The 24,734-nt window shown below is 39.2% G+C and overlaps 1 protein-coding gene across 1 annotated transcript in view; it reads left to right on the top strand.

Annotated features, from left to right (window-relative positions):
- FAT3 (FAT atypical cadherin 3) overlaps positions 1-24,734 on the top strand; it is a 401,816-nt gene that overhangs the window by 301,991 nt on the left and 75,091 nt on the right. The window contains exons 9-12 of the mRNA XM_069015510.1: positions 732-871; positions 10,391-10,666; positions 12,223-12,433; positions 16,102-20,175. Of these exons, the coding sequence (XP_068871611.1) occupies positions 732-871; positions 10,391-10,666; positions 12,223-12,433; positions 16,102-20,175 (4,701 nt within the window). The remainder of the gene's footprint in view (positions 1-731; positions 872-10,390; positions 10,667-12,222; positions 12,434-16,101; positions 20,176-24,734) is intronic.

Here is a 24,734-nt window from a genome sequence, read left to right as displayed (position 1 = left end):
TTTCACTCAACACTCAATACAGTGGGTTTTCCCACTGCTGCATCATTCAGTGAGTGACAGGGAAAGGGTATGTTAATGTTAGAACAGTGCTTTGTGAGGGGTTTTTTTATTGAAGGGAATTTAGGATGTGTATCCTGTCAGATCTATTTGAATAATTCCTAAAAGACTAGCAGGATTTGACCTTTGCTGCCAGTAATTATCATTGTCCTTGGTATTAACATAACAAATCTCTATTTGCATTTTTAAAATTTATTATGATTGTAATTTTTAAAAACGCAGATGATGGTATTTGCACCCAGAAGCATCAGTGAGGATTTCCTGAAAATAAAATTTATAGAATAAAACCTTCCTGAAATTACTTTTATACAAAAAGATAATTATTCTTGTTCATTATTCAAACCACAAGGGCACACATCTTAGGGGCTTATAGCCATTTGATTCTTTTTATAGATTGAGCTATGTTTTACTTAAATCTACTGCTAGATTTTTATTCTTTCTTTTATTCTTCCTTTTTGGCAATGCATTTTAATGATATCTGCTTTTCAATATACAAACTGTGCTTTGAAATATAAATGAGTTATGAACAAAGAAGTCTCACTAGACGTACTGTGTATGCTAAGGCAGGCCGTTAAGATGGATGACATGAAACAGATATGCCCACTTTTAGGAATATTTGCAATGGAAGCTCTCCAGAGATGGCTAATTTGATTGTGTTTTTGTGCAACAATTAGGAGGGAATTACGATAGTTCTTTCGACGCGGACAAGGGAGCAGGCACTATTGTCATTGCAAAGCCCCTGGATGCAGAGCAGAGGTCAATGTATAATATGACTGTGGAGGTCACCGATGGAACAAACATTGCCTCAACTCAGGTAGAATACCACATTCCTTTCTTGGCAAGTTATCCATTTGTTACTGGAATGTATATGCTATAAAAATTAATAATTTTTCCATTCAAGTGAAACCTCATCCTTTGAGACCACCAATAACTAATGGAGGGGATATTTTTCAGAGCCTTTCCATCTGGCTGTAAAGAATCGTCTGTTGAATGTTTCAAAGTGTGATTTCTCCTTTTGTTCTCTTCCTGCTCACATGAAAGTACTTTGCCTTCCTCCAGCTGAGGGAGTCCCTATCACAGGCAGCAAAGCCTAGATTTTGACAATTGTGTCGCCCCATAATGGTCCAAAATACAATAGTGCTTCCATGGTGTTGGGGAATATTGCTATTGATTGTGTTAAATGGAGTTTATACCTCTCATCCTCCAAAGACCCAAATGTGGGACACAGGATCAATTGTTCAGAAAAGAAATAGTTCAGAGGCAAAACTTAAAATTCAAAGAATCCCTCCTTTAGTGTCACTGCCTACGAGTACATTGTCTTCTGTGAAACAGCCCCACTGAACCTTTTAAAACCAGGCTTGCTTATCAGGCTCAGTGCCTTTCATCTATTAAAAGTTGGGTCAAATAAACGTGAAGAGCTGGGGTAAAGCTGGCTCTGACACATCCTTGCAGGAGAGACCCTGACACAGAGCCTGGGTATCTGTTCAGCGGGAACCAGTCTGGAACTGGGTCATGGCACAGGGACGGGCACTCTGAGGTCCGGGTGGCACCAGGAAGACTTCAAACAGCAAAATCCTTCAGTATGAGATGGAGTTGTGGGCTATGGATTACTCAAGGCCTGAAATTCTACATCTGAGTTACTCCCCAAGGGGAAATGAAAAAAAATGGGTTTGTGATGTTACTTGCTTCTTTATAATGCAGAAGGAAGACCTGAACATTTTTTATGTTTACATATATGCCTGCACACACAGATGCTTCTGTTGTACCTTGCCTTTTTGCTCAAATGCTTTGGATGTAAATCTGTATTCACTGAGCCACAACACCAGCTTTCCTAAGAAATTGTTAAATCATTGAGTGCTTTCTCAATCTGAATTTCTGTTTATAACCAGCCCTAAAATATCTGATAATTTCTGCCAATAATCCACCTTGGTAAGAAAACATCAGTTGATAGTAAGCCAGGTGATAGGAAATGCACTGTTTTTCTCTGTTAGTTTCAGAATTAATTGCATCTCTGCTAAAAACATCCCTTACTTTAAGCTTGATTATATCTGGCCCATGTTCCCTTTTACGCCTTTCTCTGCTCAATTAAGGAACTCTTTAAAAACCACTATTTTCTCCCCAGGAAGGCACTCACAATACTCAAATCACCTCCCAGTCTTCCGGTAGACAAGCAAAGGAGAATGACTGACCTCTTTATGTTCCCTTTCCATAAGGCATTTTCTTCAACTCTTGAGTAGTCTTTTTGTTATGCTGTGTTTTTAAATCTTGACTACACTCTTAGTCCACATTTCAGATGGTGTTGAATGCCTAATGTGACCTTTTTTGTTTCTTGCAAACATTTCAGCCAAAAAAATATTTAAAAGCTTAGGGAATTTCAACCATGCTGGATAAAAGTAATTTCTCTTCTTATGGACGTTGCATTCATGGTTTCTGCTGCTTTTGATTTAATAAATTGACCCACGTAACAGTCCTCAAAACCTATTTGGATGAAACGCCTACATTTTTAATTAAAACATATGGTAAAAACATATTTCAGTAAAGCTGTTGCATTCTAAAAGAGGCCTGAGCATTCTTTTTAACAGTGATGTGACCCATTTGGGAATGTAAGATAGTTTCAGATTGCAATAGTATAGCATGAATGATCACTGGTGGGTTCAGACCCTTCCTTCCCCCACCTTCTTCTCTCTGTGTGAATACTGTTTAATTATTTAATTGTGGCCAGGGTATCCGAGCATGTGTTTCTTTTGGTCTTCACAATAGAGATTTCAAAAGCGATTGTTATCTCAAAACTGCCAGAATTATGGCCTGCCTATTTATTGCTCCATTTTGCAAAACTTTCCTACTGTATTTTTGGGTGTACTTTGGAGCCTTTGGTTACCTTCTTCATCTTAATTGCCTTTTAGAAAAATAATAAATAAATAAAAAGTAAAACTGATAGCTTTAATTAAAAAATGTCATGGAATAGGTCATCTACTGATGGCTCTCAGTGGCCTTATTCTGAGTTTTGGTAAAGCAACATTATAAGAATTTTGTTCCGTGTACACAGTACCACCTACATTTTTAACTGTAGCTGCAGGAAGATATGGTCAAAGATGAAGCACATAGAAAGCAATTTTGTAAATACATCCTCTTGAATGATGGTTTATTATGAAGCAGCTGATAATCACCATGTGCAATGGAACACTCTTGCTTTTTATTCCACCCCAGCTGTTTTCCTTTATCTCTTCCTGGCCTTTTGTCTATTACACAGTTGGAGGTGGTAAAATACAGCATAAAAATGCCAAAGATTTTTGTTTGGGTAACATGATCCCTGGCATGGACTTGGTGAAGTTTCTTCAGCAATGTTCCTGCATGCCTTAAACTCCGATGAACTGTTCACTTCCTTCATGCCTTCCTGTGCACATGGTTCATTACTGTACTATGAGAGGAAGGAAAGCATTTTGATTTAAAAGTTGCATCTGTTGTAATAATGATTTCACTGTTACAAAAGAGGCAAAAAGAACATAGGGAGTATTAACAAAAAAAAAGTTACAAACTTTCTGTGTAACCAAAAGCCTACTTGTTTTGGGCATGATCAAGGTTTCCAAAAGAAATACAGTCTCCAAAGTGAACACCAAAGTGCCAGGACTTGTTGAGCCACTGCCACTCACCATGCTGCCCATCTACCTAAGCCTGAACCATCCAGGCAGCAGTTGGGATGAGAAGGGATGGAGAAGGCAAAATACAAAGAAATGTTGACTTGTTTGATTTATATATTTGAAGTGTGGGTATAAAACTTCAGTCACAGTAATTAACTTCTAGGATGGCTAAGTCTCCTGACTTAGCCAGGGAGAGCTTTTGCTTTTTCCCTTTCTTTTATCCATCATTGCTTGAGGCCACACAGTCATTTATTAAAGGCTGAAGGCATACGTTTTCTCTAAATTCCCACGAAACACAATTCCTGCAGCTGCCAGGCGAGCTGTTTGCCTTGCAGAGGGATCAGGGCTTCTGTATCCCGTGTGCTGGGGAGAGAGCCAGGACAGCAACTCTGTGCAGTGGCTCTGCTCCTTGCCACAGCCATCACCTCCCTTTGGGCTGCAAAGGGGTCTTGCGCCCTTGCTTGATCAGAGAGAGGTCTCTCCCAACAAGGAATCATTGTAGTGGCATCTAAATGCCTTCTCCTGCCACAATTTTGACTAACTGAGTGTGCAACATTAGGAATTCTCCTGGTCATGAGTCAGGTTTATCCCAAACCCCTTTTTTTTACTGAACAACTCAGATCTTTTACATACAAGCAGAGCAGAGGAATAGAATAACATTTATTTATTTATTTGTAGTGCATACTCTTGAGTTTTGCTAAAATACCCACAGGAGTGGAGTACAGGGGGGAATCATTGAACTATCATGTAAGTTAACATAACATTTCACTGTTACTGAGAATGTTGTTCTAGCAGATAATTACGTTTTTCTAAGAACAACCTCTGGAGTGATGTTACTATGTGAAAAATATGGTTTTACTCCTTGCTTATTTTCCTACCTTCTTCTTTCTCATCATCCTAACTTCTGTAGAAAAGATGTGCTAGAGCACGAAGGCTGTTGCTTCCAAGCTAGGAGGCAGAAAAAGCCTCCGTTTCACTTGCTGCAAAACCACCCATTTCCCCACAGAGTGGGCACTCAGAGGGTAACTTGCAATTCCCTCTGAAAAGTTTTTGCAGATCAATACATGTTTGCTTACAATACCTTCTGCTGGAGCCAACCAGACTGGAAGAGCAGACAGAAAAAGTTACTGCTCCATGCCCCTTTCTGTCTCTCCTTGCAGAAGGTTTTGGACTTTCATTTGTTCTTGTGCTGAGGATTGACTTTTAACTCTGAGTTTCTGTCTCATCTTTCAGAGATCACCTTTTATTTACAACATTTTCTTAAGAGGAGCTGATCGGCCACCCTGAGTGCAGGTGGTTCTCTTTAAATGAATGGTGAAAAGCTCTTCCTAGAGGACCATGGACAAAATGTAGATCAGACATTAGAGCCTGCCAGAAGTAGTTCTGGGTTGTGGATTCTTCTAGGGCAGAAAAAGAGACATGGGGATTCAATTCAGTTTTTCACTTTTGCTCTGTTGAACATTTCCTCCAAACTATAACCAGTCCAATCCTTGATTTTTTTTTTTCTATCACATCAAGCAATCTCAGCACTGCGTTGCCTGTGAAGCAAAGATTTTTCCTTCAATTTTAACTTAACACAAAGAACACAGTAAAGTATAAATAACTGGCCACTGAGGTTGGTAGGGAAACTGAATTTTTGTGTTAAGGTTGGGATTTAGAGGAAAGAAAAACTTGTCAGGGAGTAGAAAATAAAGCTATGTGGTAACACTATTGAAAGCAGTATTAAATCAAAATAGGTTTCAAAACCTGTACAGAATTGTAACCTGAGTTTAAATAATTCAGGCACTTAATAGGTTGTACTACAACACTGTGCCCAGACCAAGCAATTAGCCAAGCAGATTCTTCCAGCTTCAAATGTCTGTAAAGCAGCTGCTGGCATTTACCCAGTTTTCACTCAAATACGTCTGTGCCTAAACCAAAGGTATTTGTTATGGGCAACATTAAAAACAGCTTTGGAGAGACTTCCTGCATTAGGTTTTGTCCTGCTTTGATTTGATTGTATTTCTCTAGGCCTTTCACTTACCATTTTGAGTACAAAGTCTTTGCTAATGCTCTGAGTGTTACTTTGCCTAATTTGTAATCTTGGAGGCCCATGATTCCTTTATTTGAAACTTGCTTTAACTGTGGGAAATAGGAAGTGAGCAGGGAAAAGCAAGTCTTTTATAGCGAAGCGCTTGTTCAGACTATAAATTAGACTCCACACAATGGACGCAGAAGGAGGCAAGCCTGCCTTTCTGAAGCCCACAATGCTCTGGAAAAGATACGGGCTTTCAAGAAGAACCAGGCAGAGACTGGTTTGCTGCATGTTTGCTTTATGAGCGTGGAAAAAAGACTCACAACTAACGTTTGTCAATGAAGAGTAGTTCGGTCAGTAATCTTGAACAGTCCTCAGCAAAGAGGAATCCGTGCTTAGCAGCCAACAAATAGTAAACATTTCCATTCGTCACCTTTTGGAGACGTGTTGGGAAACTTTTAAAGCCTGGCTTTGATTCCACACAGTGGGTATTGTCACAGCTTAACACCCCAGGCACCTATGCAGTAATAAAGGATATTTATGCCACACAGGTCATTCTTGCCATATCTTCCATTTGGAAATAAATATGGAGAAAATATTAAATTACACAGACACTGGGAGTCTTTGAGTCACTTCAGTAGTATAAGACTTGATTTGAGGTGAAAGATGTGCTACCAGCTGGCTAAAGCATAATACTTCAGGGACTCTTCTGCTGACCCTTTTGAAGTCAATAGGAAATTTGCCAGTAGAACCAACACTTTATGCCTAAAGTTGGCAGCCATTACATGAATTTGAGAAACTTTCCTCATATTAACAATCTGGCAGCACTCAGTCTACTCAACTTCATGTATGTTTGTAGGATCAGGTTTTCTATGAACCTGGTGTTCATGTCAGTGTCACATTTTCCTTTATTGAAGAAAAAGGTCCCTCTTTTCAAGTAACATCTTACTAGAAGTTATCCTGCTTGAGCAGGAAATCTGCATAAGAAGGATGGCATTTTAAAGTGACCTAATAAAAGGGATGTGGCTCAAAAATAACCTTAAAACACCTTCCCCAGCTTTACCACTGCACTTCACCCATGGTTTTGGTAACCTTGCTGCAAGGCATTGTTTTCTTGGGCAAAATATGGGGACAACAGTTACTTGCTCTATAAAAATGTAAGAACTGAGGGACTAGTATCTATTTAAAATAGATATATAATAGATATATATAATATATAAAAAACTTAAACTCCGTTTTCTTTTACCTGCTTTTGTTTCAAGTACCTCCCAAGACAGTTCAATTTTTAAGAAGATTAAAGAGTTCTGTGGATAGGTTTAACAGAGCTCTGTATAATCAGTATTCCCATATATAACCTAACTTTCTTTTGTTGCAAGGAAAATACACCCCCCTCTATTAAAGGAGAGAAATGTTAAAATTACATTTGACTCTCGGGAATTTTGAGGGACAGCTGACAAAAATTAGAAATACTCTTAACTGCTTAAATAGAAGAAATTGTGAATTAATAATGACTTCTTTATTCATTAGCATCTCTAACCCACCGTCTTCCATCTCCAGATGGAAGTGGCTGTTGAAGTGCAAAGTATGTAATAAATAATGTGTATTTCAATGTGGATCACTTGACAAATCATTAAAATACTGTCATCTCTAGGGAGGAAGATGCCTGCCACTTAAATAGGCACTTAATCAGTTTTACAGTAGATGTAAAGTGAAAGAGAGAAAAGGAAAAAAAAGGAAAAATAAGTTTTTTTTCTGGCAATGATCAAAGCAATTTTAAGTGCATAGCTCCCTGTAAGTTTGATGATCTCAGTGAATGAGGTCCTCAATTTTTTTATCTTTTCCCCTCTCCATGCCTCGCACTCCCCAAGCACGATCATGTCCATAAGTGTGTCATGGCAATACCTTACACCTTTTTCAGTGGGAAGAAACTCTGCTCTGTGAATCTGTGCTGTAATTTCCACAGTCTCATGGGTTACCCTTGGTCTCTGATGCTGATCCAGTCCCACCCTGTGTAGCTTGTGCAGTCTAGTGAAGGCAAAAAGCATGAAGCCGTGGCTTGGACAGTCATAGTGCAAGCTTTGGGGTGGATAAACCTTTATGCCCTCCTCTGCTTTCTCAGTTTGCCAGTGATCCCAAAATGCATTAGATATTATAGGAAGTGAATCCCTGCTCTGGGGTGATTATATACCATGCAAACAACATAGCATGTCACTTCTGTAGCAGTACTTTCAAGAAACATTAGTGTGCTTCTGTGGATTTATTTTTTTGTCTTCCAGAACAGTTTTAGCTTCCACACCCCAATTTTAAAAATAAATTCACAGATACAGGCCTCCCCCTCACATGGAAGCATACTTGTTCAAGATAGGCTGTGCTCTACTAGCATCAGCAGAGTAAAACCCTCTTGGTGTTTTCAATCCATTCAAAAAGTTTTTACTTCTCTGTTGGGCTGTCTAAAATGATACATGAGAAAGTTTTTGGCCATGAAGTAAAAGAAAAATAATCTGTGTTAGCAGTACAGCAGTAAAATAATCCAGTCATGTTACAGTGGTACCTGTCAAGGACTGAGTATCAAAACTGCTCAAGAAAGATATCTGTAAGTATTAAACACTGATTATCCCCAACTCCTATTGCTTCTTTGTCTCTTCCTTACACTAAAAAATGTGGTTCAGCACTAGCTGTGCATCCCATTAGATTAGAGGTCAAGTCTTTAATCTTCTCCTCAGGCTTTCTTTCATATGTTACAACTAGTTTCTTCAGATATTTGTAAAATGTAGGTTTGGGTTTCTTTTTGTCCTCAGTCAGATCAGAAACGTGCCTTGATATATTATAGCAACAATAAAAGTATAAAAAGCTAAGTAACTCTTCATCATTATTATAGGCCCAGCAATGTGTATTTCCCCCAGTTTTATTGCTATCTGTCCAAGACTGAAGCATAACTTAATATAGGCTTCGCACTGCTTCGCTCTGGCTTGCCGTAATCTGGTGAAAATGAAATTGTATGGAATGCAAGTCTTATGCCATTTAACTTACAGAGCATTTTATTTCAGCTGTCTTTTAAACAGTTCCCAGGCTAGTTCATTACAACTGCTTCTTACAACTGCTCATGTTCCTCCTGGTAATGTATTCTGCAAACCCTTCCGCATATCATGGAAATCTAAAGTTTCATTTCTCTCTGAGGCCAACATCTGTTTGTGCAATATTGCAGTAAAAGTATAGCTGTATTTTTCTTAAGAAAGTATGGGTGAACAGGGCTTGATCAAGCAAAATAATAAAATACTTGCTTTAAAAAGAGCTAAGTACTTTCCTAAGCAACAAAGAAAATATCATGAGTGATGGGTCCAGTCTCCTAGTCTGACCAAAGAGTCCTTTTCATGCCTTTCCCAAGTCAGTAATTGGACTATTTCTTATTTAAAAGCCTTTGAATAAAAAGCTTGTTCTGTTTCACTTACTGTAAAATTAGATGTGTGCTTTCACAGGCATATTCTGCAAAAGATACTTTTTGCTTCTAGCACTGAAAAAGAGTCAACTCTTCACATTTCAGCTTTCAGTGTTACACAGTTTGTCAGGGCTTTTGCTGCCACACTGTCCACAGCAATCTATGGCATGCAAAGTCTAGAAAGCACATTTTTCTCAGGGAGTGGCCTCTCCAATGGCAAAACCCACAAAATGTCATCAGAGTGACACATGCATAACGTAATTTGTGAAAGGCAAAGCTTGGAAAATAATGATTCTTATTAGTTATCAGAGTCAGCTTGTGATACATTGAAATGGGTGTAATAGGCAGCAAGAGCAGCACGCTGGCCTGTTTTTCCCCTCTCCAAGTCTCCTTAAGGATCAATACTGAGGTTTTAAAGACAGATTTGAAGCACACATTCATTTGAACACAGCATTCTTTCACATTTTTAGCATCCTACCATTCATAAACTGCAACAGAAAGGAGGCAAGTAGGTGTTGGAGGGGAAGTGAATTAGCTGGCAATAAAGACAGCCATCACTGGCAAAGGAAAAGCAAGGATGTAACAAAAAATATAATCCTTCTCTTTCACCAGTGCCCTTAGATCACCTGTCCTTGGTGGTACGTATTGATCTGTGTGGGGTAGGCTTGCATGGTACTGAGGTTGTGTCTCCTGTGCCCACCTCAAGTGGTGTAAGAGCAATCTGAGGTGTCAGAACAACTTGACATCTCCAATGCTGTCCCAATTTGACATTGCCAGTAAGCCCCAACACAATATACTGGGCAGAAAACACAGGGTTCAGCTGAATCTTGATTGTATAAAAGCAGATTTAAGGATTCTTTTATAGTCTTATTAATAGTGAAGGGGAAAGCAAATTACATAATAGCTCTAGAAGTCTCTTGTAACCAAAGCAGTTACAAGGAAGGATAAAACCTTTCCTTATGACCATTGTAGAAATATTTTCCAGTCTATACATACTGAAAATATGGACTTCTTTATCAGGCTCTGATTAGGCTTTACAGTTAGGAACATTTTACTTCCAAAGTCAAATCCTTTCTATTTCTTTTGATCTGAAAAATAAGCATTTAATATTAAATAATGTTTCTCAGTCCCACCGTGCAGCAGCGTAACATCTTCAGCCATCCAAAGTAAATTGCATTTCTCTAGGTGCTTATTCAATAGTCTGACTAGACTTCAATAACTCCGAATTTTTTTTATTAACTGTAGGTTCTTATCAAAGTGTTGGATAACAATGATAATGGCCCAGAATTCTCTCAGCCAAGTTATGATGTCACCATTTCAGAGGACATCCTCCCTGATACTGAAATTCTGCAAATTGAAGCTATAGACAGAGATGAAAAGCATAAGCTGAGCTACACTATTCACAGCAGCATCGATACAGTCAGCATGAGAAAATTCAGAATTGATCCCAACACCGGGGTTCTCTATACGGCTGAGAGATTAGACCACGAAGCTCAAGATAAGCACATCCTTAATGTCATGGTAAGAATACAATATTCCCTTGGGTCAGGACACAGTCATGGCTGCTTCAGGTACATGCATGGCGTAGTGTTTGTGTGAGCAAAGGACTCAGTGCAATAAGTAGCCACTAATTTAATCTTGCCTGCCCTGCTGCGTCTTTATTTCACAGTTTTTATTTCGGCTTTTTGGGAAACTTTATTGTGAATTCATTGTATGGAATGTGATATGATTCGCTATCTCAAGGCAGAGCAAGCGGGAAATTATTTAATCTCTTGGCATCTGGTCGTCTCCCTCAAGGTAATTTTCAGAGTTTCTGAACTGAGGCTGAAAGTTATTTGAGAAGTTATTCACAGGGAGATAACTGCTTTCTTGCCATGGAGAATGCTACAGCCTTTCTGAATACAAACCTCATTTATAGCTTACTTTTATGGACTTATTTCAGTACATAAACTGTTGATATACAAAATAGCTTTCTTTTATCTACATTTCCAAATCTTGGGGTATACATAAAAAAGTTAATTACCAATTTTTGCTTGGTGTGCCCAAGCTGTAGAACATAAATCTGTCTGTTTTCAAGTGGAGATTGTATATCCTAGACATATAATTTTTTTTTTAATTAAAAGAAAAAAAAAGTCTATGTTAGTTTAAACATTGTAGTCCACTATTTTTTTTCACCACTTAAGACTTCTGTAGCAGAGGCCTTCTAAGGAGCTACTCATGGTGTGTTAGGTACAGGGGCATCTTTGGCAGGGCACCCTAGGTAGCAGAAAGCTGCTGTGAGATGCAGCAAGCAGCAGCTGAGTGTGGTCTCCGCTCGCTAAATGAAATGTTGCAAGTCCTTTGGTAAGCAGACCAAGAAATAGCTATAAACTGAATCACAGAAACACATGGCTGACAGAGGTAATTCCGTGGTGCTTGGTTTTGATCTCCACCTGATACAATAGGTCTTTTCCTCTGTTTAAGAAGAACCAAACTTTTGGGGATAGTGGCGGCAGGATTGTCAGTGAAGCAGCGCTGAGGTATTTTGTGTGGGGTTGAGACAGGTGTGGTAACTTACACCTCTGTTAGCAGTCATCAGCAAGCACTTCATAAGGTAATTTCTACTCTGTTCACTATTGGTATCATCATCTTCAAAAAGGTATGTACATTTATAGTCATGAAGTAGTCAATTAGCAGCTACAAGCACTGGACTGACATGCTATATGCTGTAAAGCAGGCAATGGCAAGATAAAGACATGAGCATTCAGCAAGTATTTAAAAAAAAAGTATTTCTTGCGAACCTTAACCCAAATTTAAAATCTCTTGTGGTTGCCACTTCAAAAATTCATGTCATGGTGGTTGGTTGCAATGCATTTCTTCACAATTAAAAAAAAAGTCCCTAAGATCTTTCCTGTTTCTTTAATTTTACTATTTGCCATCTTGTGTGTGAATGTATTTCAGTGTTCTTTGGGACAAATGGATTTTTTTATTGCTTTGTATTAAATAGAACTGAAAGTAGTTTCCACACTCAGATGAGTAATATTTGTGAAGTTTTACTAGATGACTATCAAGTTGTGTGTTATGCACTTCTTCTATAGGTCCGAGATCAAGAATTCCCTTATAGACGAAACCTGGCCAGAGCCATCATAAATGTGGAAGACTCCAATGACCACAGTCCCTACTTCACCAGCCCATTGTACGAAGCCTCGGTGTTTGAATCAGCAGCAGTTGGATCAGCAGTGTTGCAGGTCACGGCTCTGGACAAAGACAAAGGAGAAAATGCAGAGCTCACCTATACTATTGAAGCAGGTTAGGACAGAGGCCAAAAGTGAAATATCACGGATCATGCCAGACACAGAACAGTGCTGTGATGGTGATCTGTCTTGACACACGATTCAGCTTCTTTGGTCTACTTTCTGCTGTACAGATGGGCAAAGGAGACACCTTCTTGTTGTTTCGTTGGGGTTTTTTAAATTTTGTTTTGAAGCTACTATACCCAAAACCTGTCAGAACAAACTCATTCTGGAACAGGTTGCCCAAGAATGGTTATGGAGTCTCCTTTTCTGGAGACATTCAGAACCCCACAGGATCCTGTGCAACCTGCCGTAGGTGAGCCTGCTTTAGCAGGGAAGTTGGACCAGATGCTCTCCAGTGGTCCCTTTCAAGCCCAACCATTCTGTTATTCTGTGACTGATTCTTATTCACGAGATGGCTACAGAGCCTGTTACCTCTTAAGCCATTGGGTCAAAGCCTCACAGAACATAGTTATTCAAAACTGTAGCCAGTGACTTGTTTTCAGGGTTCTGGTTTCAGATTAGTGCACAGTGGATCCTCCATAAGAAAATGCCACAACAGCTGGTATGTCCTGATATCTTTGCCAGTATTCAGACCAGAGAAGCACATGGACGGAGCTGAACATAGCATAACAGGGCTCTGCTAAAACTTCTGCCACAGCATTTTAATGGCACAAGGTCTCTTGAAACTAAGGGAGGGCATGATGATACCAGATGAAAATCGCTTTTGCTGTTAAACTCTGTATATTTACATTCAGCACATAATCTGTACCAGAAAAAGCATTCTCCTACTGGTGCAACACCACAGTAGTAAAGCATTTGCATTATCTCTGACACACGTGCAAGTGAATGTAGGTTTCTCTGAGTCACATGAATCTGAAGTTAAGAATTAATTTTGAGATAAACCATTGGCAGATATATAAAGGGGGTAACTGGAAAGAGAGAGAAACAATTAGAAATTTGTAGCCTTTGAATTTTGTAATGTTTCATTTCTACTTACGGGGTTTTATTCCTAATATGAATCTTTCCACTGTAATAATAGCAAAACTTGAAACTTATATTGCTGTAAAAAAAAGTCACAGGTACTTCAGATTGTCCCCATATTAGGCAGATCACAAGCCTTTCCCAGCATTAGGCTCCTATCCTACTGGATCATTATTTATCCCTGTATTATTGTGAAGACTTGTTACTAGCTAGGATAGCTTATGTCAATTAGGAACAGGCTAAATGACAAATAAGCAATGAAATAAGAATATCTGCACCATCTCATACTGATTTAGCTTCATATAACAAGCTCACACCTTCAATTAAGACCTGAAGTTTAGAGAAGACCCAAGGAACCATTTTTCTCTCATTATCGTGTATGCTCTGTGGAAGGAGATTACCTTCAGCAAACCAGAAGGTGAAGTCTCTTGCAGCTGAAAGTGTTGAACTTGGAGCGAGGAAGATGTTAGCACTCCAAACCAAATACTTCCTTTGTGCACTGTGTTTGGTCTTAGCAGTTATTTCTCAGTATTCTCCAGTGGCCTTTAACTTAGATTAGGGACAATCTTACACATGTCCAGACAGGACAATGCTGTGCCTTGTGTAACAAACTGAGCAGACTAGATCAGGTTCCTGGGGAAAAGTTGGTCAAGACTATTCCCAGCTTTTTCTTGACACCTCATTACTATTACAGGCTCCCAATCATCTAGAGGTGCCACCACAATGTAAAGAGCATCCTGACATCTTAGGAGTATGGTTCCCATTACACTGGTAATAGAATCAGATATGATGCAGACAGAAAAATATTATGATTAGAAAAGATGCTTTAGCTATTAGATTATTTCTAGAGACTCTCTTTTTCATTACAGCCTGTTTCTGTTTCATCATGAGCTCTCCCTGCAATGTCAGACCTCAGACTTCCATTTACTGTAAGCCTGACACTCCTTCAGTTTCATTATCCACAGATGTCCCAATCTCAGCTGCCTCAAAATTCAGTATTGTCTTGCTGTAGTTTCTAAGATCCATAAAATCTGCAGTTGAGGATATTGATTTTAACGGCAGAATTCAGATTGTACACCGCTCTTTCATTCAGGAGAATTACTCACCTCATCTTACATTGCTCTGAAGAGAGCAATTGGTAAAAAAAAGTAGTTTTTGTGTAATTTCATAAGAAATTCCTAAAGGAGAAGAACCAGCTCTGGCCTTGCAGGAGGCAGTCAGTGGCTCAAAATTATTTGTATTAGCAAGCACTGACAAAATAACTGCAGCAGCACTTGTAGTGTCTGGAAATGTGACAGATACTGTGATTTTTATGAGACTTTGTAGCTCTGGAAGACTCTTAGCTCCTGGGTGAATAGCACAATTTTTGGTTTAGCCAGCAGAGTAAACTTTACTGATCTGAAAGGAAGGATATAAATAGAAAGCCACTACCAGTATTGAACTACATAGAGTAGTATGTAGCTTAAATTAGCCTCCAGAATTTACAACTGATAGTCAATTGTATCTTAAAAATAGTTCTCATTACTTCACTTCATTTAGTATTCCATGTATTTGGCATTCCAACTACAATTTATACATGTATTGCTCTGCACAGCACCTGTAACAGTCACTATTAAAAAAAAATCTCTATCACCTGAGATATATTTCTCTCCAAGACTTGGATGGATGCTTGACTGTAGATTGGAAGCAGTTCTAGGTTTTAAGATGTGAATTGAAATAGAGGGAGCATGTTATAATGATTGAAATCACTGTAACTCAGTATATGCTGTTTGCTTTTAGAATCAAATTCAGAAATAGAGTCGGTATGCTTATATATGCCATATACATATGGAGCATCCTATACTTTAAGCAAGCACTGAAATAAAACAGAAAATTATGGATTGCTAATTAAAGGTGATCTCTAATTACAGGGTAAGAATACATATAGAAAGTTTCGAACCTGTCTTGCTGAAGAAGAGATTGGCAAAAAGACCAGAAAGAAATAAAGGCCCCCAAAAAGTGCTTTGATCCAAACTTACTGTCTTCACCTTTATGCAGTGAATGATATCTGTGCTTTCATGTTGTAACAGGCATTTCATGACATTTTCTACTAAATCTCATTCGTCTGGATTCATCCTCCTCAGAGATCATATGATAAACCTTTAGGCCACAAGACACTTGAATCTCTTTTCTATGCTATTTGCTCTGTTTTATTTTTTCTAAATGCCACTTTAACCTTTTTATATTCAGTTCTTTGAGTCTTGAACTATTGTAATCTCCTGTATGGTTTCTTAATATCCCATTCAATTAGGAGCCTGAGTTGTTATCCATTAGTCATGTAATTGGCTTGTTAGCCTCTGATCTCATTTCTTTGCCTTAGGTGTACATGTATTTGACTAATTTCTATAACTTAGGGATGCTTTTCCTTACTTCAGTAGGAGTACTGTACATGCAGGTCTTGCTCAGATGCTGGTACTCAGAATCAAGATAGAGTTAGCAACACCTGAGTTTCTGATGCTTTGAATACCTACACCATCTACTGAGCTCTCTTACTGGCAGAAAGAAAGGCTGGAAGGGCCTTCAGAATACTTATGTGTTGCGGGTTTTTTGGGGTTTTTTTTAGTAACTGCCTTTAAAAATGCAATTTATTGCTCCTGGTTTAAGTTGTCATCAAGTGAGTCATATTTCATTTCTAATCTCGTTCCAATATTTGTGTTTTAGGAAACACGGGAAACACATTCAAGATTGAACCAGTTTTAGGCATCATTACATTACTCAAGGAGCCAGACTTAACCACAATGGGACAATTTGTTTTGTCAGTCAAAGTGACTGATCAAGGTTCTCCAGCTCTGTCTGCAACAGCAATTGTGCGGATATCTGTGACAATGGCAGATAACTCCCACCCTAAGTTTACTCTAAAAGAATACCAAGCAGAGGTTAATGAAAATATGGATATTGGTACTTCTGTCATTTCTCTCTCTGCAATCAGTCAGTCCACATTAGTGTATGAGGTTAAAGATGGCAACGTTGATGGAGTCTTCACCATAAACCCATATTCTGGAGTGATCACCAGTCAAAAGGCCCTTGATTATGAACGTGCTTCCTCCTATCAGCTCATCATACAGGCAACAAACATGGCAGGCATGGCATCAAATGCCACTGTGAACATTCAGATTGTTGATGAAAATGATAACCCACCAGTTTTTCTCTTCTCTCAGTACTCGGGCAGCATAAGCGAGGCTGCTCCTGTGAACAGCGTGGTCCGGAGTGCGAATAACAGTCCCCTCGTCATACGTGCCACCGATGCTGACAGCAACCAGAACGCTTTGCTTGTCTACCAGATTGTTGAATCGACTGCAAAAAAGTATTTCACGGTAGATTCCAGCACAGGTGCAATCAGAACAATTGCAAATTTGGATCATGAAACAATAGCCCACTTCCATTTCCATGTTCATGTTAGAGACAGTGGGAATCCCCAGCTTACAGCAGAGAGCCCAGTTGAAGTGACCATTGAGGTTACTGATGTCAATGACAACCCACCAGTCTTCAGCCAGGCCGTATTTGAGACAGTCTTGCTCCTGCCCACGTATATTGGTGTTGAGGTTCTCAAAGTCAAAGCTTCAGACCCAGATTCAGAGATTCCTCCTGAACTAACATTTAGTATAATTGAAGGCAATATGGACCATTTTTTAATTGACTCAAGCACAGGGGTACTCACCATTAAAAACAATAGTCTCTCCAAAGACCATTATATGCTAATAGTAAGAGTATCTGATGGGAAATTTTATAGCACTGCTATGGTCACAATAATGGTAAAAGAAGCCATGGATAGTGGACTCCATTTCACACAAAATTTTTATTCCACTTCTATCTCAGAAAACAGCACCAATATCACAAAGATCGCTGTGGTGAATGCTGTTGGCAACCGCCTCAATGAGCCTTTGAAATACAGCATATTAAACCCTGGAAACAAATTTAAAATCAAATCCACCTCAGGAGTCATTCAGACCACTGGCATCCCCTTTGACCGAGAAGAACAGGAGCTGTATGAGCTGGTGGTGGAAGCAAGTCGAGAGCTAGATCACCTTCGTGTCGCTCGAGTCGTGGTGAGAGTTTACATTGAGGACATAAATGACAATGCCCCAGTGTTTGTAGGACTTCCATACTACGCTGCTGTGCAGGTTGATGCTGAACCTGGTACCCTGATCTATCGAGTGACAGCTATTGATAAAGACAAGGGTGACAATGGTGAGGTGTCATACCTGCTGAAGGAAGACTACGGACATTTTGAAATTGATAGAGGATCTGGTAGTGTCACTTTAAAAGAAGCCTTTAATTCTGATTTGTCTAATATAGAGTACTTAGTTGTCATTCTTGCCAAAGATGGTGGTAACCCATCATTGTCTGCATTGGTAGAGCTTCCCATTACTATTGTTAACAAAGCAATGCCTGTGTTTGACAAGCCCTTCTATACAGCTTCCGTGAATGAAGATGTAGAAATGCACACGCCAATTTTAAGCATAAATGCAACCAGTCCTGAAGGCCAGGGTATCATTTACATCATTGTCGATGGAGATCCCTACAACCAGTTTAATATCGACTTTGATACTGGAGTTCTGAGTGTCATCAGCCCACTGGACTATGAAATAAATTCCCTTTTCAAGCTGGTGGTGCGAGCCAGCGATGCCCTCACTGGCGCTCGTGCTGAGGTAACTGTGGACTTGATCATTAATGATGTTAATGATAATCCTCCAGTTTTTGATCAGTCAGCTTATAATGCTACTCTGTCTGAAGCTTCTTTGATTGGGACTCCTGTACTGCAGGTTGTTGCTACTGATGCTGACTCTGACAATAACAAGATTGTGCAGTATCAGATAGTCCAGGACACCTTTAACAGCACTGACTATTTCCATATAGACAGCAGCAGTGGCCTAATTTTGACAGCCCGGATGCTGGATCATGAACTCATACAGCAGTGCAGCTTGAAAGTCAGAGCAACCGATAATGGGTTCCCACCACTGAGCAGTGAGGTTCTCGTTAGTATCTCAATAACAGATATGAATGACAACCCTCCAGTTTTTAACCAGCTAATATATGAATCATATGTGAGTGAACTGGCACCTCGGGGTCATTTTGTGACTTGTGTCCAAGCTTCTGATGCCGACAGCTCTGATTTTGACAGACTGGAGTACAGCATCCTGTCAGGAAATGATCGGACCAGTTTTATCATGGACAGCAAGAGTGGTGTTATCACTCTTTCCAACCATCGCAAGCAGAGGATGGAGCCCATGTACAGCCTAAACGTGTCTGTGTCAGATGGGCTGTTCACCAGCACGGCTCAGGTGCACATACAGATCCTTGGGGCCAACCTCTACAGCCCTGTGTTTTCACAAAGCATTTATGTTGCAGAGGTTAGAGAAAACACTGCTCCTGGAACAAAGGTAATCCATGTGAAGGCAACAGATGGGGATTCAGGTGTATATGGCCAGATCAGCTACTCCATAATAAATGACTTTGCCAAGGACCGATTTTTGATTGATGGCAATGGGCAGATTCTGACAACTGAGAGGTTGGACCGTGAGAACCCGCTGGAAAGTGATATCAATATATTCTTGAGAGCCCTCGATGGAGGTGGCAGGACTACATTTTGCACTGTGAGAGTGATAGTAGTGGATGAGAATGACAATGCTCCCGAATTTATGACAGTTGAATACAGAGCAAGTGTCAAAGCAGACGTTGGGAAAGGTTACTTGGTGACCCAAGTGCAAGCAGTAGATCCAGATGATGGAGCCAATTCCAGAATTACTTACTCTCTGTATAGTGAAGCCTCTGTTTCAGTACCTGATCTGCTTGAAATAGATCCAGATAATGGATGGATGGTCACCAAGGGTAGCTTTAACCAGCGGAAAAACACAGTTCTGTCATTCTATGTCAAAGCAGTTGATGGTGGCATTCCTGTAAAGCATTCCCTCATTCCTGTCTACATCCATGTTTTACCGCCAGAAACCATTTTGCCTTCTTTTTCTCAACCCCAGTATTCTTTCACAGTGGCAGAAGACACCCTCATAGGCAGTACTATTGACATTCTGCATGTTTTGCCCAATCAGGGTGCTTTGTATAGCATGGTTAATGGTAAGCTACCTGAAAACAACAAAGATGGGGTTTTCATCATAGAGAAAGACACAGGCCTCATAAAATTGGATAAGAGACTTGACCATGAAACAAATCCCGCTTTTCACTTCAAAGTTGCAGCCACGATTCAGTTAGACAAAGTAGACATCGTGTTGACTGTGGATGTGGAGGTAAAGGTGTTGGATGTTAATGACAACAAGCCTGTGTTTGAAACAGCTAGCTATGATGCTATAATAATGGAAGGGATGCCTATGGGAACAAAACTTATGCAAGTTAAAGCAGTTGATGCAGATTCAAGTGCGAACGGGCAGGTCACATACACACTTGCACTGGAATCAGAACTGGAGAAGATCACAGAAGCATTCACCATTGATAGCAACAGTGGCTGGATCAGTACACTGAAGGATCTGGACCATGAGAAGGATTCTGCTTTCACATTTGCAGTGGTGGCCTCAGATTTGGGGGAAGCTTTGTCCTTGTCCTCAACCACCATGGTCTCAGTTACTGTGACAGATATCAACGATAATGCACCTGTCTTTGAGCATGAGGTGTACAGAGGATCAGTGAAGGAGAGTGACCCTCCAGGGGAAGTTGTAGCTGTTCTTAGCACCTGGGATGAAGACACGTCTGATGTCAATCGGCAGGTTAGCTACCATATTACAGGTAAGAAACAGCTTGCATACTTTCTTCCCATAACCAGCTTACTGAAGAACTGTATATGTGTCCAGTTCTAGGTTAATGTTTAGCAGGGTTTCAGCTGAATTATCACTGTGAATGAGTCAATTACATTCTTTTTTTTTTTTTTGACAGAATTTGCAGCAAAGCTGAAAAGAGGGAGAGGAATGTGTGTGTGTCTTTGTGTCTGTGTTACTCTCTCAATTTTCCGAGATGAATGCTTCCTGATTTGCTGCAGTGCAATGTAGTGTAACCATCAACCCATCATCATTGATATGTCAGCTTGGAAACCATCATGACTTAATGTTTCAAACAAGGGAAAAGGAAAATTTTGTTCTTATAGAGAAAAACCCTGTATTTCCAAGCATTTAATTTTTTTTTGGAAATAACATTTTGCTTTTTGAGATAGGAAAGTAGATGCTTGAGCCACTTCAAAATACCACTGTTTGGAATGGGGAGTGAGGGTGACATGGATTGATTTTACATTATGGAGTGAGAGGATGCCATTTCTTACCAGCACAGATTTCTGGCCAGGGAAATAGTAATATACTTAGAAGCACTGGTTAGCTGCCATGCATTGTTACATACAGCATAAGGCAATTTTGATTACATTACTCACACGTTTTTCAAAGCATAGTAACGTTGCTCTTTCCTATTGTGTAATATTTATTATCATTCTTTTCTCCTAGATTCAGCCTGGCTTTTGTGTAAGTATGTTAAGAGTGATGAGTGCTGCAGTTATTTTTCTGCCTCCATCTTGCATTGTCCAATAGATTTTGTTAGGGAACAATTTTGTCACTCCCCCCAACCTTAGGAATTCAAGAGCTAGTATTAACTACCTAGTAATAACCAAATTATTGGAAAAATTCACTTTTTTCTCACTGGATTGGATTTGACATATATAAGACCACATATAGGAAGCAGGCTGTGGGCAAAAATGACTTAACTAATGGGAAAATAGTTTGTGTATTTTGCTCTGGAAGGCAAGGCTCCTACCTCTTTGTTAGCTATCAAAATGAAAATGGCTGTGGGATAGTGTGTAGGGAGAGGTGTGACACTCCAGTTAGGCACAGACTGCCTGTGTTACACATCAGAAGTAGCATCATTTTCAAAGCAACCAGGAATTCACTGATTAATAGTAACTTGCAGTTTTGCATTCACTTTAAACGTTTGCAAAGACTATGTGTTTACAGTGTAATGTGCTGTAGGGTGTTAGAAGTGGGGGCAAAAGTAGTCTTGTGGGTAAATTGTCAGGATTTAGAGGCTTTGGGCAAGGTGCTTTAGCTGCTGGTGGCCCAGTTCCCACATACGTAAAAGTAAATAAGTAGTGCCTCATACTAGAGATTTTGGGATATTTGAAGGAGTTTGGGAATCCCAGTGTAGGAAGTACTACGGGAAATGAAAACACTTATGTTTGTAACAAATATATGTTAGTGCACTGTGATCATTGGCTTTGTTCTGAAGTCTGGCAGTCATCTCTTATAATGAATTATGCCTTTAGTTACATAGTGTTTTTTCTTCCCATACCTGTGCTGTTAATTTAGCAAAAACTGGACTTTTGAATAACAACTGTCAGATGTGACTCAAAAATTACAGATAATTATGTACCTTAGTTTGTATCACAGTTCAAATATGAAAGATATTTTTCTGTTCTATTAGCTTCTGAAAACATTAGATGTCAAAGCCCGAAACTTTCTTTAATTCCTACTGTACAGTTACTAAAGCACATGGTCTCAGAAACTCCACTTCCTTTGAATATATCATTTGAGCTTGGGAAATGCACAAGGAGAAATTAGGTTCTTTTGATTAAATTGTCAAAACATGTTAAAATACAGTTTCACTCACAAAATAGTCTATTCACACCTTACCTCAAGTTGATCTCAGGAAGTGCTCTTGAGTATTTCATGGAATCAGATTAGCTAGATGGTTATTCAAAAGCTGTGGCTTTCTGGAGGCATTTTGATTCCTAAAAACTCCTGTGACTACAGTAAACTCTGAGGAAAAAATGGTAAATTAACAAAAGGGAAGAAGAAAACAAATTATGAGACTGTCATTTGGATCCACCAAAAACAGCTGCTTTGTGAAAATGCATCTGGAGAAAAGTAGCACACGGAAGACAGATGGAAGAAATCATCATTTAGAAGATAAGAGAAATAAACATTCTGGGTCAGATGTGATCACTGAAGAGTCCTTTGTGCTCTTTTGAGAAATACAAGTGCCTATTGCAGTCTTCTGGTCAATCTTGAAAAGGGGTAGATACATTCTGGTGGAGAAATAAATATTCTGCTTGGATTCCTTCAGTTTATGATTTTTTCCATGATTACTGGCAAGTAGTTGCCATTTTCAAATCCACCTTCATTTGCATATGATGGTGAGGGAAAAAAATTTTGCACTTACCCTTTGTTTCTTGTAGTTCAATAGCAGCTGTAGATGTTCACAAAGCAAAAGCACTAAACATAAATCTTAATAGAAAATCAATAGGAAGTGCAGATGGCACAGACGCACTTAGGAAGCACAGTAGTTTTCTTTGAAGGCTCATTTGAGGTCATTGCCTATATCATTTGAGGCAGTTTGCCTAAAACCAGGGCTCTTCTGATGTCTAGCCAACCTACACCCAGCCAGATATTACTGAGTTTTAAGAGAGGCAAACCATGAAAAGCCACCAGAAAAATGTCAGCTGCCAAGACATTGGTACGGTAAAGTGTTTTGTGTTCCTCAGTGAGGTTAATCAGGCTTCATCAGGCACATAAAGCTAGAGAGTCAATTGTCTTTAAGCTTGGTTCAGCGAATACAAGGAAGATGGACAGTGTGTTTTGGAAGAAAGAAGTGGTATTGTACAGAGTAGGTTATTTGCTGGGTTGATAGCCCAGTATGAGCAAAGGTGTGGCTTTTGTTAGTTTTTATCGTATATTTGAGATACTGGAGTTGTGGAGAAGTGGATATTTCAGCATTTGGGAAGGCCTTGTGTTGCCATTGCAATTTTATGGTAGTAAAGCTAAGAGGATTGGCTTTGCCATTTCAGAAGCTCGGTAAACATGCAGCATCTTAAACTGGGAGTGGAGGATAAACCTATTGATTTTGTGTGATGCAAATGCCTAGAGTTCTAACGGGGAATTGAAAGTACCTAAATAAATGCATAAATGTAAGACAGAAGCTAAATAAATGAGTTAGTAAATATTCAGTTCCCCCTCCCAGATGGGGGCATTGCAGTGAAAACTGATGCTGTTGGCTTCTAGTTTTCCATTCCCTTTTAGCTGCTATAATGGCCTCTGTGTGTGCTTTAGTAATGATGTGTGTCAGGATTTGTTTATTTTGGATCACTGTGTCTCTGCATTTCATTTGTAGCTGGCTGTTTTCTTTCTTTACTTAAACTTGAGCTTGATTTGGCTTTGTACTATTTGCTGACTAGGGAGGGAGGGAGGGAGAGCATTATTTAAACTTCAAGTAACAAAAGATAAAAGATACTGCTGATTCTTTTAGCCTCAAAGCCTTTCTAAAAAGTTACTGGAGTGTTTTTTGTAGCTAGCACTTCACTGTTGTGACATTCAAAGTAGAACATAAGAAAACTGCCAAAAGATTTTAAAGAATCCATTAATACATGTAGTCAGGAGGCTTCCGTTTAGAAAAGCTACATTATTCAGAGTGAAAAACTAATTAATTAGAATGCCCCTAGGAAACTGAATCTGCTTGCATATATTAGTGAAAAAGTTAATTAATCACTGCAGAATGAGATCTGCATCAAGACATATGTATAAGTAGTAGGAAATGGTTTCCTGGGCCACAGTGTGGATTTTTTTGCCTTTCCATTTTTAAGAATATTTCCTTGATGGTATTTTAGTTTTATATCTCATTATTTTTCTTACACGTTATAGTCCACCTTTGCCTTCTATCAACAAAGTATAGAGCCAGTCCTGAGAAGTAAAAAAAAAAAAAAAAAAGGTGCTAATGAAAAAGACATGCAGATAAACCACTTCTCCTGCTTATTGCACAGGTTTCTTGGTCATTCAGATTGATTCTTTTCTGCTGGAGTAAAAGGGAAGAAAAGACATCCCAAGGACCATTTCTTTATACATATTCCCCAAATTCCTAGGTATGATTTTAAAGCTGTTCCATTAGCAACAAAGCAACAATGATTTTAAAATTGCTCCACGGTAGTGTTACTGCTAACCATAAAAGCCACCAGCTAATTTTAATTAGATTTTACTTTTCCTCTTTTCTTAGCAATGGGATGTCCATACCTTGAGTGTGTTGCTTCCTAGTTGGTCAGGACAGTTAATCATTTCCTTTTACAAAAGGACTAATATGAAGGAAAGCCCTGATTAATATCATGAAGCAAAATAAGAGTATGTAAGTCTATTTTTATTAATAGTTTACAACATTAAACTCACTATAACAAGATTACAGCGTTTTATGAAGGAGAGTTAAGCTTTTTTTCTGCTGGCATTGAACTGAATAGAGGGAATTTAATGTCAATCAGCAGGGGTCTGCCTTCTTTGAAGTCACATTCAGACTCAAGTCAGTGGACGGATTCTCATTTCCTTGGATTG

The sequence above is a fragment of the Aphelocoma coerulescens genome, chromosome 1 (assembly GCF_041296385.1).
Source record: "Aphelocoma coerulescens isolate FSJ_1873_10779 chromosome 1, UR_Acoe_1.0, whole genome shotgun sequence".
In the NCBI taxonomy this organism is placed as follows: Eukaryota; Metazoa; Chordata; class Aves; order Passeriformes; family Corvidae; genus Aphelocoma; species Aphelocoma coerulescens.
This window is presented reverse-complemented; position numbering and strand designations above follow the sequence as displayed.